We start from the raw sequence: 11834 nt of genomic DNA, 5'->3' as shown, positions 1-11834 counted from the left end.
AAAGGGTGCTGGGGTTTGGTTGTGACATTGTGTGAGTGAGGGTTGGGAGCAGGTGTTTGAGGGAGGATTTCGGGGTGTTTGAGGGAGGGTTGGGGTTTAGTTGTGTATGAGTGAAGGTTAGGCGGTGAAGTGAGTGTTGGGTGGTGAAGGGTTTTGGAGAGTGAGTGAGGGTTGGTGGTAAATGGTTTTGGATAGTTAGTGAAGGTTGGTGCAAGGGTTTTGAAGAGTTTGGAGAGTTTTGAGTACAAGGGTTTGGGGTTAGGTTTGGAGAGTGAGTAAGTTGATTTTAACTAAAGTGATTTTAGTACGTCTAAAATGGTACGTGATTATACGTCTCTAGAAGATCATATTATCAACTATTTGAGACATCCTAATTATGTAAGTTTGTTATTTCTGTTAATATAATGTGTAATATAATTAATAATATTAAGTTTTGAATTTTATATTATTCTTTTATGTTGTAATATTAATTTTATTTAGTTGTAATATCTATTTTTTAATTTTTAATAATTTGTCATTTGTATTTTGATTGTCCTGTACCCAGGCTAACAGGAATATTCTGCCTCGTAAGCTTGATCTGTCGGAATAGTGGCACCCGGCGGTTGAGCAGGCTTTACGAACAACATGATTCTACCATATATCGAGAGTGGGACAGATCAGAGGGCATTCCGGCTTGCTATCTGCTCTTGTGGAAAGGTGGAGGCCAGAGACTCATTCCTTCGTATTGTCAGCCGGTGAGGTTACAGTGACACTGGAGGACGTGTTACACATATTTGACCTACCGATTGATGGAGAGGTTGTGACCGGTTGGACCGATAGCAGTCAAGACTTCTTGGTCAACCATAGCATGGAGATTTTTGGCAGCGAACCCGTCCTGAGTAGTTCATCTAAAAGTTACATAAAGCTGTCCTGGGTTCACCATATCAGAGACACACAGCCTCTAGATACTTGGGACTCTGTTCAGCGATACGTTAGGTGTCACATTTTCTGTCTGCTGGAAACCACCCTCTTCACGGATAAGTTGATGGCGTATGCCCACGCGAAGTATCTGCCACTACTCCAAAATTTTGAGCAGATCGGCACTTACAGTTGGGGGGTCAGCAACTCTCGTACCTCTTCACGGTACGATTGCACTGCCCGCTTGATTTGTTGTTTGTTTGGGTATGGGAGCGAATGCTCTTTCTTGTGCCCATTCTGAGACATCAGCTTGCACCCGCTGAGATACCGGTTGCACGCAGGTAACACCGTAACAGTACATAGTTTATTAGAGTTTGTGTTGTGTTTTATTTATGTTTTACTGGCAAGACGTAATTTAAACTCTGTTATAACATTGTGTATTGCAGGTGGAGTCATCATCCACGAACCAAGGCGTGGATGTCGAGGAGAGTAGCGTCTATTAGGCATGACATAGACTACATGAAAGATGTCAGTATTTGTCTTAAGTTATTAAGAATAATTTACAGTATTAATAATCTAACTTATCCCATGCAACGTTTTGCAGTTTATTTTTCGGTCATATCTCGGCATCATCATCCCGGCCGAGTTATACCACCACCTTGATGTGTGTGACATGGTAGGGCCGTTGGTTTCCTTCAAGTGTGTTGAATGGCATCCTGTGGACCGAGTGGTCCGCCAGTACGGGTATGCACTGTCCCCCCCTCTGCTGGCACATGGCATCCCTCTTGACCAGCATTGTTACACTCTTCGGGGAGTACAGTGCCATGATTCGAGCACGATACTAGACGATTGGATTCAGCAATGGGGAAACCGCCACAATAGTCGGTTGCGAGATAGGAATTCGCAACCGATCTCCAACTTTAGCACGTCTGCAGATTACCATCGTTGGTACATTGATTCATTCTGGATGTACTTGAGGTTGTTGGAGTTCATTCCTCAATAGCCACCTCAGCAGCCACCCCAGCAGCCATATGCAGTGTTTCAGCCATTTCTTTATTATCTCCCGCCACTGCCTCAGCCACCATAGCCCAACCATCACAGCCAGGACAGCCACCACAGCTACCATAGCCACCACAGCCACCATAGTCTGCCTTAGCACAAACATGTCCATATGTGATTTCAGTATGCAGACTTTCCCGCATTTTCACCACAGGTTGAGCAGTATCATCCGTCATTTCCTTGATGGTGGTGCTCCTCTTAAGGATGTCTTCGATGCAGCGCCACCTTAGCAGTCGCCGCAGTCACGACAGGCATCAGTGGATGAATCCTCTCATCGAATCCATCGTACCCCCACACTTGATAGTTGAGCGAGTGGTTGCATTGATCTGCATCTTGAGATCGATTTAGGTCGTATGAATGTGCCAACTGATGCTCCGAGCGGTCTTGACTTGAATGCACCGACACAATCGGAGGTTGTTGACGAGTATATCCCTAGTCCTTCAGCTCCGCCAGCCGCAGGTGGGCCAGGTCTAGTAGAGGAACAGGGAGTTAGTCATCAGTACAACTTACGACAGATGTCCGTCCACCGAACAGGTTTACTCCATCAAGTGTTAACAAGATAGTGACCAAGACGATGGGATTTTTTAAGAGGAAGCCGTGAGTTGATTAGTCGAAATTAGTCTATTTAATCTTTGTATTAGTTGTATGCGTCTTCAATTGAGTTGAACTTAGTCTATCTAAACTTTGTATTTGTTGTATGCGTCTTTAGTTGAGTCGAACTCAGTATTATCTAATCGCTAGTGTTAGTTGCAATCATGTTTAGTTCATTCGAACTCAGTATTATTTAATATTTCTATTAGTTGTAATTAACAGTCAGTCGAAGCAAACTTAGAAATACATTAACTTAAAAATATATTAACTTGGAAATACATTAACTTAAAAATACATTAACTTAAAACTACATTAACTTGGAAATACATTAACTTAGAAATACATTAACCCTATGAACCACCACTGCCACCAACCCCACTCGGTCCAGCACGTTACGGACATCTACTACTACTATGAACCTACCTCCCGCAAAGACGGCATATCCGTGGATCACGCATTTTCCGTGAATCCATTTCATTCAAATAGCGAGTTGATTTGGGAGGACCTTTGGACATTCGTCTCAGGGCAGGATTCGCGACCATCGTCGGTCTCGGGTAATTAGGCCATGTCGCCGTGTCGCCCATTGGGACAAACTCAATTCGGTAGACCTTGCAAAATTGCAACATCTTGTACACATCACCAACATACACCTGCCAATCGAGGCGGTGGTCAGCACAACATGCAATAACATGGCAACATGGAAGTCGCTCCACCTGAAAATGCCCACAGTTGCATTTTCGTTGTGTAAGATCAACTACTAACACTCATCTGCTTGGCATTCCACGCACCTCAAACACCTCATTTCTTCTATCAAACCGGTGCACGACTATGTTTCCTACACGCTGCATATTTGACTCTATCTGCTAAGTGGAAAACTCAGAGTAAGTAAATCCAGCACGCTTGCGCTGGTAAGTCTCAGAACTCTTCCGCGTAAATAGCTCATTCAACCGATAATATCTTGCTCGGACGAGCGCCAAGACAAGCAGATTTCAGGCACCCTTCAACACTGAATTAATGCACTCGACAAGGTTTGTTGTCATGTGACCCCATCGATATCCCTCGAATTGCCAACACCTACTGAGGTAGGTCGATGTTGTCGCACCAACGGGCATATGCCTCGCCTCATTCTTGCAACCTCTTGTAATTGATGTTGTACTCCTCCACCGTCCTTGAATACGCAACGTTGACCACAAGCTTGCAAATATGGGACCTTGAATTCCCTTCAGAAGTTTCTACCAATGTGCCGAATACAAAACATCCACCATGCTCTTGGAGGTTTCCAATCTTCTCCACTACGGTTTACTGTTGCCCGGATTGACTCATGACGATCGGAGATTATACCCACGTTGTCTCTTCTTACAACATGCCTTCGTAAATTACTAAGAAAAAAGTGTCACGCATCAGTCGTCTCACCCTCTACGATGGCAATGACAATTGGCACAATGTTTTTATTCCCATCTTGTGCAACTGCAACTAAAAGGTAACCTTTATATTTTTCGTATAGGTAGGTGCCGTCAACTTGAACCAGCGGCTTGCAATATTTGAAGGCTCTAATGCATGGATTGAAACTCCAGAATACCCGATGAAGTATTCTGACACCAGTCACCTCTTCACTCCCATTATACAGGAGTCGTGTTTCTATCTGGACTTGTGAACCAGGCATCTTCTGAACCATTACGGAGAACCACAATGACAGAGCTCCGTAAGATTCTTCCCATCCACCGAAGACTTTCGCTATAGACTTCTGCTTTGCCAACCAAGCCTTTTGGTAACTAATGGTGAAGTTGAATCTTGCCTGGACTTCTGCAATTATAGATTTCACCTTTATGGATGGGTCAGATTCAACCAACGGCTTCATGGCCTCAGCAATCGTGTTTGAGTCCAACTTGAAATGATCCTATGAGATCGTTCCCATGGAACACGTGTGCCTTCCGTTGTATCTTCGAATCTCCCAGCAAGCTTTCTTCTGTATCAAGCTGGCTCGGATAAGCCAATCGCACCCACGTCCATAAGTCTTGCATATTGCATAGAACATCTATGGCTCGGAGTCGTAAACAACGTAATCGACTCCTTTGAAGATAGTGTAACTCCGAATTGCCACAATGATTGATTTTCTAAAACTGTACTCCATTCTGATCCGGAACTTCCCATCCTCAGGGTCAGCAACACCTATAACAATAATAAATTGTCGCTCATTGATTCGTCAATACAAAATTAAGGAAACATATTTCCCACTGTTCATGTACCTATGTTCGCATATTCGGAAAACTCCAGTGCATACATGGCGTCAAGATCCAAGCTACGCATGGAGCTAATAGAAAGAGAGGGATACGAGCCTCTCCGATTAGTTGTTAAGGCCTACACCCAGAAATACGGAGAAGACTATGATGAGACACTCGCACCGGTAGAAAAGATTAATATCTTTCGAATACTGCTCCCCCTAACTGTGAATTGAAGCTGGCCTCTAATACAGCCAGATGTTCTGAATTATTTTCTCCTATCAGAATTCTTATTAATATAAATGCAAGCTATTTTAGCTATACCATTATTATAAGAGCACCGCTAGAGGGCCAGCAGTTTTCTAACTTTCGGGCCAGCAAACAACCAGCATTAGTAATTTTATACCTCAAACAAAATAAAGCCCAAATGCATATAGAGAGCGTGTACTCACGCTCCTTTCCCACGCTCTCTTCTTCTTCCCCAAAATTTTACACAGTCTCTCCTCTACTCCCTTGCGCGCCATCTTTGTTGCTCTCAACGCTGGAGCACGCTCAACACGAATCAGCATTCTTGAGCTCGCTGTCCATCCCAAGTAGCGTCTCCAATAGTAGCGGCGTTACTCTCTGCAACAGCATCTCTCAGCTCTCTATCCATTCTCCTTCGTTTCTAGTAATGCATGATGCTTCTTCAAGATTAATGTGAAGGTTAATGAGTTTTGATTTTTGTTCATTTATTGCTTTCTTCAACTCTTACCTTCTTGCTGTCCATCATTCTGTATCCATTCAAAATATGCAACGAGAAATTCATAATGACACCCAAAAATATTACTCAATGTTTCCTGTCTATTCATGAAAAATCTTTAAGTACTCTATAATAAAATTTCTTTTGATTTTGATTTTGATTTTGATTTTGATTCATCATATCTAGTTTATGAAACTTAGGTACTTTTAATTTATAAATCTATGAAAAAATTCATTAAGTTATTATCTCAGTTGTTAGTAGAGGTTTGTTGTGGTAGAGCTTTAGAAATTGAAGCTGAAGTTTAACATGATAAGACGCAGCAACACCATTTTCGTGAGTAGATTGCCCACCACCTGTTTGAGAAATTACCGCAATGCCACGAGCAAATGCAAAAGAACCTGTCCCTCCAACAACCCTTAACTCTTTCTCTTCTTCTACCTTTATTATTACTTTTCTGGGGTGATACTTTTTCTTTAGCCTGAACACTTAAGCTTCCAGAATGTTCTGGAGTGTCAAAGGTTAAACACATGACATTGAATGCAGATGAATCATAATAGTAATATTGCTGGAACTTTTAATTTATAAATCTTTGAAAATATTCATTAAGTTATTATCTCAGTTGTTAGTACAGCTTTGTTGTGGTAGAGCTTTGATAATGGCTACTGCACAATTGATTACTAGGTTATTTATATGTGTTTGTGTTAATAATATGTTTCTTAATAATATGCAATGATTATTTGAAATGGAAAAAGATCCAGATATTAAGATGCCACGAAGAAGTACAAATACAAAGAAATCTGAAATAGGAACTAGAAGGAAAATGCAGCAGAAAACTCTTGAAGAACTAGAATCTCGGGTATGCACCCATTTAAAAGGGGATTTTGCACAATTTACTCAGGACACTTTGCACCCATATGAATGAAATTTTGCACACATGAATCAGATAGTTTGCACCCACTTTAATGAGGATTTGCACACCTTATTCAGCACAGTTTGCACTCAATATAATTATTTTTTGCACACATGAATCGGACAGTTTTCACCCACTTTAATTGGATTTTGCAACATCAATTTGACAATTTGCACCCACTTTAGTCAAGTTTTGCACACCTTACTTGCACAATTTGCACCCAGTTTAATAAGATTTATTATTATTGTTATTTCTTATGGTTAAAATTAGGTGAAGATTTTTTACTTTATGTTTGCAGAAATTGATAGAATGTCGTTGTTCTCCTGTTTCGATTTTCACAACAATAAATTCTCTTACAAAAGAGCAAAAACTTGAAGTTGATAAAATGGGATTCTCATCCATGAAGGCTATTCAAGATTGGAAAATTAATAGGCGGTTATTCATCGCACTTGCTAAAGCATATAACACAACAACAAGCAAACTGGAATTAGTGGTGGGGGATATCGATGTGACAACAGACAAAATTGGGTTAGCACTAGGATTACCTTCAATTGGTAAAAGTTTTCCAGAAGAAGAAGATTGGACTTCAGAACAAAAAAGATTAGTTGCCCCGTTCAAGTCTGTGACAAGCCCATGGTTACAAGAAGTATTACATTCAAGAGAATGTAATTATTCAACATCCAAAGGGAGAGATTACTTTAGGAGAGCATTTATAATGTTCATTATTAGCTCATTTTTGGCACCAACAAGTAGCGCTGTCACATTCCCAAAGCACTTACGTGCCATTGTTGATGTAGAGAATATCACAAGATACAATTGGGCAAGATTTGTGCATGATGAGCTTATGAAAGGGGTTCAAAAATTCAAGGAAAAAAAATACATTAAGTATTAATGGTTGTCTTTATGTTTTGATGGTAATCGGTCTAATGTACTTATCCTTTTTTCCTTTTTTGATTTCTTTTTTGATGATAATCATTATATTTATTATTTTGCTTGTAGATTATCTATTACCACAAAGACATATTCGGAGATAAGGAAAATTATATGGGGCCTCCACCACCATGGATTGCTTATTGGGATAAAGAAAAACTTGCAAAGAAGTTGACACAGGAGTCATCAAAGCAAAGGCCGATGGTTTGTTTTATTTATTTTATCTTGTTAATCCGCTTCTTTTTTTAAAAAATTGATGATTGCTTATAATATCCAGAATTCTTTCTATTAATGAACCCCTTAATGCACATTTCTAAGTTGAATTCTTTTCACTTCTAGTTATCAGCTACGTTTTGTTTATCCAAGAGGAAATATATTAATTAGGTTTGATCCTTTATGTGTTCTTGTGTGATGTGTGATGTGTGTTGTTTGAGATACATATAACTGTGTTGAATTCCTAATTGTTGAAATCCTGCTATCTATATAGAATGCTCAAATGGCATAGTTATAGTTATGATAGTGCCTCAATTTTATTCTAAGTCTTATATTTGCATGTCGTGTTTTAGAAGTTAGTAAAATGACATTCCAAGGTTGTTGAGTGCAGATGTGGACTCTGCTCCAGTGCTCCTAATTACATCAGTTGATTTTCTTCTCCAGTGCTGCTTATTTGTTGAGTGCATTGATTTTCTTTTTTTATGTTAATTACTTTATGTAATTGCCTTATAATGTAATGCAAGAACTTTTTTTTTTCTTTTAAGTGTCTTGTGAGTTTAATTGTGCTGTTTTATGGTGTGCTTATTAGTGAATTAGTGTGTAGTTATTTGCTCTAAAGATTGAATGCAGTGTGATAAAAGAAAAATAGTGGCAAGTTTGGTGCAAACTGCAGAGAATACAATTACAATGGTAAATAACAAAGTTGAAACTAAACTAAACTGCATGAGCCTTTTCTAGATTTTTTTTTTCTGTTTTTCATAATATGATGAGTGTATAATATAATCTATGTGACTATTATTTTAGGGTATTGTTACCCTTTTAGTTAAGCAAGGTGTTGTTGATGCTAAATTTGCAAAGAACACAACAAGAGCACCAACTAATTTGGCTAAGAAAAGGGGGGGGGGGGGAGGGGGGCGAAGGAGCTTAATAAAGATAACACAATGAACGAAAAGAAAGAAAGGTAAAAAAAAATAAAGTTTTGGGATGTTGTAAATGAAAGGATTGAAGCCTATGAGTATTACAAACACTCTTTATCACTAATTAAATTTCTTGTTTATAGATTTGATGAACAAAATAATGACAACAAAATGTCAAAGGAAGATGACAATGTATCAGATGAGCAAAAAGATAAAGAAAGGTGAAAATTAGTTTTGATTTATCTTTTATAATAAAAGAGAATGTAAAGTAAAATATAGTGTGTGCTTCTTTATAGTGATGCAAAGCAAGATGAGGAGAAGGAGGTCAAAACAAGGTAAAAATAGTGTATGTGCTTTTTTATAGTTATGATTTTTTTTTTTATTTGTTGTTTTACAAATCTTTAATTATTGTTTTTATTGATTTAATAGGGAAGACAAAAAAGATGAAAACAACATGAGATCGCCAATGCGATCGCCTAGCAATATGGGTATAAATTATAGTTCTTAGTGTTTCTTGTTTTGCATTATGTATTATGTGAATATATATGAGATTTTTGTTATGTAATTTTGCATATATTAATCAAACAATTTGCACCCATTTTAATGAGATTTTGCACACATGAATAAGCAAGTTTGCACCCTATGTAATGAATTTTTGCACACATGAATTTGATGTTTTTCACCCGATTTAATGAGATTTTGCACACCTTACTCGGCACACTATGCACTCATCTGAATGATTTTTTGCACACATAAATCTGATAATTTGCACCCGCTTTAGTGAGATTTTGCACACATGAATCAGCAAGTTTGCACCCTATGTAATGATTTTTTGCACACATGAATTTGATATTTTGCACCAGATTTAATGAGATTTTGCACACCTTACTCGGCATACTATGCACTCATCTCAATGATTTTTTGCACACATAAATCTAATAATTTGCACCCGCTTTAATGAGATTTTGCACACATGAATCAGCAAATTTGCACCCTATGTAATGAATTTTTGCACACATGAATTTGATGTTTTGCACCCGATTTAATGAGATTTTGCACACCTTACTCGGCACACTATGCACTCATCTGAATGATTTTTTGCACACATAAATCTGATAATTTGCACTTGCTTTAATGAGATTTTACACACATGAATCAGCAAGTTTGCACCCTATGTAATGAATTTTTACACACATGAATTTGATGTTTTGCACCCACCTTAATGATATTTTGCACACATGAATCATAGTTTGCACTCACATTCCTATTATTTAGATTTTAATTTCTCTCTATTTTAAATCTCATTTTTGTGTGCATACGTTAATATAATTTTTGTGTATATGTTCTGTTTTATGTTTTAGATGATGTAATAAAACCTGAATGGAGAGAAATTGTGCAAAGTGCAGTCCAAGCATTCTTAGAAATAGAAGACTGTGATATTTATATACCTTCTCCAATCAAGAAGACATAAGAACATGTGCGACCATCAATTCCATCATTCTCCCTAATGATACATGAGGAAAACAAAATAGGGGAAGAAAAAAAGGTGATAGATGAGAAAAACAAAATAGGGGAAGAAGAAAATGTGATAGAGGACAATAAGTTAACAGAAGTAGATAAGGATAAGATATACTTTTGGGCAACAGATGATAGGTTGAATAAGGATGAGACTTTGTGCATCTTAAAAGACATACCTAGAGCAATGCTTATTAGGGAGGATATCATGTCAATGTTGGCAAGACATCAGATAAACAATATGGTTAGATTTCTTGACTGTGACATGTTTCTGTTTTTTTTTTTTTTTTTATGTGTATTATGTTTTGGAACTAACATTACATTGTAAAATGAAGGTTCTGAATTATATGGTCTTTTTTTTCAACAAATTAAGGCCACCTAGCTTTGACGTCTATTGCATAAATGCTTTAGTTTTGGTGTGTATACAAAGTTACAAACTACTTTTTCAGTTTTATAATTGGAGAGTTTAAACTTTATAATCTAACTATTTCTTTATATATAAGGAGAGATGTTCTCACATTGGGGACACTTGGTCAAAAGAAAGAAAAAAAGTTATGTACTTCTTCCCGATGATTTTGGAAAGAATGGTGACAGCTTCTTTGAGCAAAAGGAAATTCCAAAACATAGATGGGTGAGTAAAACTAAAACTATTCTCTATGTATTGTGTTAATTTTTTTGTTTGTGCCAGAGCTATATTTGCTATGTATTTATTTTGTTGGTGTCATGCTATTTGTGGATTAATTTCATTCCTTCCCTGTCATAGTTGAAACTTCTCTACCATAGTTGAATCCCTTAAGATTATAGTACTAGACCCAAAATGTTTACCTTTATTTAATTCTGGGTGTGTCTATTCCCTGTGCTCTGCACTTTTTTCAGAACCCTGTTTCTATCCACATACCCTGTCACTGTTACCTTGTGTTAATTTTTTTCATTTGAATGCTATTAAATATTTATAATGGAACAGAAATGAAACAAAAATGCTATCCTCTGTTTTTAGACTAATAACAATAATTGGCCATATAAAGTTAAAGACGTGAATATATTACTTAATGCTATCCTCTGTTTTTGAATCTATACTTGATATATGGGCATTGGAGCTTCTCTTTGTTTATACATTAAAGTTAGTGATGCCTCCTTTTGCCTCATTTGAATCCGCTGACCCTAATCATGAGAAGTATTTCTGTATCCTTTGGTACTTATGGTTTTGGACAATTTCATCATTACTTTGTTAAATTATAAATCGATTTGTTGGTCAAGACTTTCACTTCTAATAAGAAAATATGATATAATGCAGTTATTGGTGCCGTGCTGCTATGACTATCACTGGTGGCTATATGCTTATGACATCTATGAAAAGAGACTTTTTATCTTGGATTTCTTGTATAAAGAGGCTAAAGGAGATAGGGTGCACTTAGACATATATGCGGTATAATTTCGTTTTGCTCACATGATATTATATTATGTGGTTTAATAGTTTTATTTATTAACAATGAACCTTTTTCTAGAGCAAATTGATTCAACAAATGGTCTCGATAGCTGTGCCGAACTATGAGCTACCAAAGAATGACCCGATCCCAATTTATTTGAATCTTCCTAGACAATCAAATAAGTAAGCATTATATTAATTATGTTATATTATAAATAATATAAAATGCACATGATAAGACTAACCAAATTTTAATTCAATTGTTTTTTCAGCTATGATTGCGGATTGTTTGTAATAAAATGGGTAGAAATGTGAAATCCTAGTAGTATCGAGATTAATGTGTCCAACATGCCAGAATGGGAGGAAGTAAATGTTTTTTTGTATAGTTTTATTTTTGCTTTTGATGTTTATGTTT

General features: G+C 37.3%; 1 protein-coding gene across 1 annotated transcript; it reads right to left on the bottom strand.

Moving 5' to 3' along the window:
* Positions 1-3669: 3669 nt before the first annotated feature.
* Positions 3670-4405, bottom strand: LOC148575649 (uncharacterized). The gene is made up of 2 exons (XM_088502471.1): positions 3961-4405; positions 3670-3779 (listed from the first exon to the last, which is right to left on the bottom strand). Exons 1-2 carry the CDS (start codon positions 4403-4405, stop codon positions 3670-3672), a joined length of 555 nt encoding a protein of 184 aa, XP_088358597.1.
* Positions 4406-11834: the final 7429 nt, after the last annotated feature.

Source organism: Arachis ipaensis, chromosome B1 (assembly GCF_059453495.1).
Source record: "Arachis ipaensis isolate K30076 ecotype BB chromosome B1, ASM5945349v1, whole genome shotgun sequence".
NCBI classification, from domain to species: Eukaryota; Viridiplantae; Streptophyta; class Magnoliopsida; order Fabales; family Fabaceae; genus Arachis; species Arachis ipaensis.
Note: the sequence above shows the minus strand (reverse complement) of the source record. Positions and strands in the feature narration are given on the sequence as shown.

Excerpts from the sequence above, each read along its gene's own strand:
- LOC148575649 (XM_088502471.1), bottom strand. The coding sequence starts at position 4,405 with ATGAAGCCGTTGGTTGAATCTGACCCATCCATAAAGGTGAAATCTATA. Across the intron at positions 3,780-3,960 it reads TGTCATTGCCATCGTAGAGG|AAACTTCTGAAGGGAATTCA; the intron begins GTGAGACGACTG and ends GCACATTGGTAG.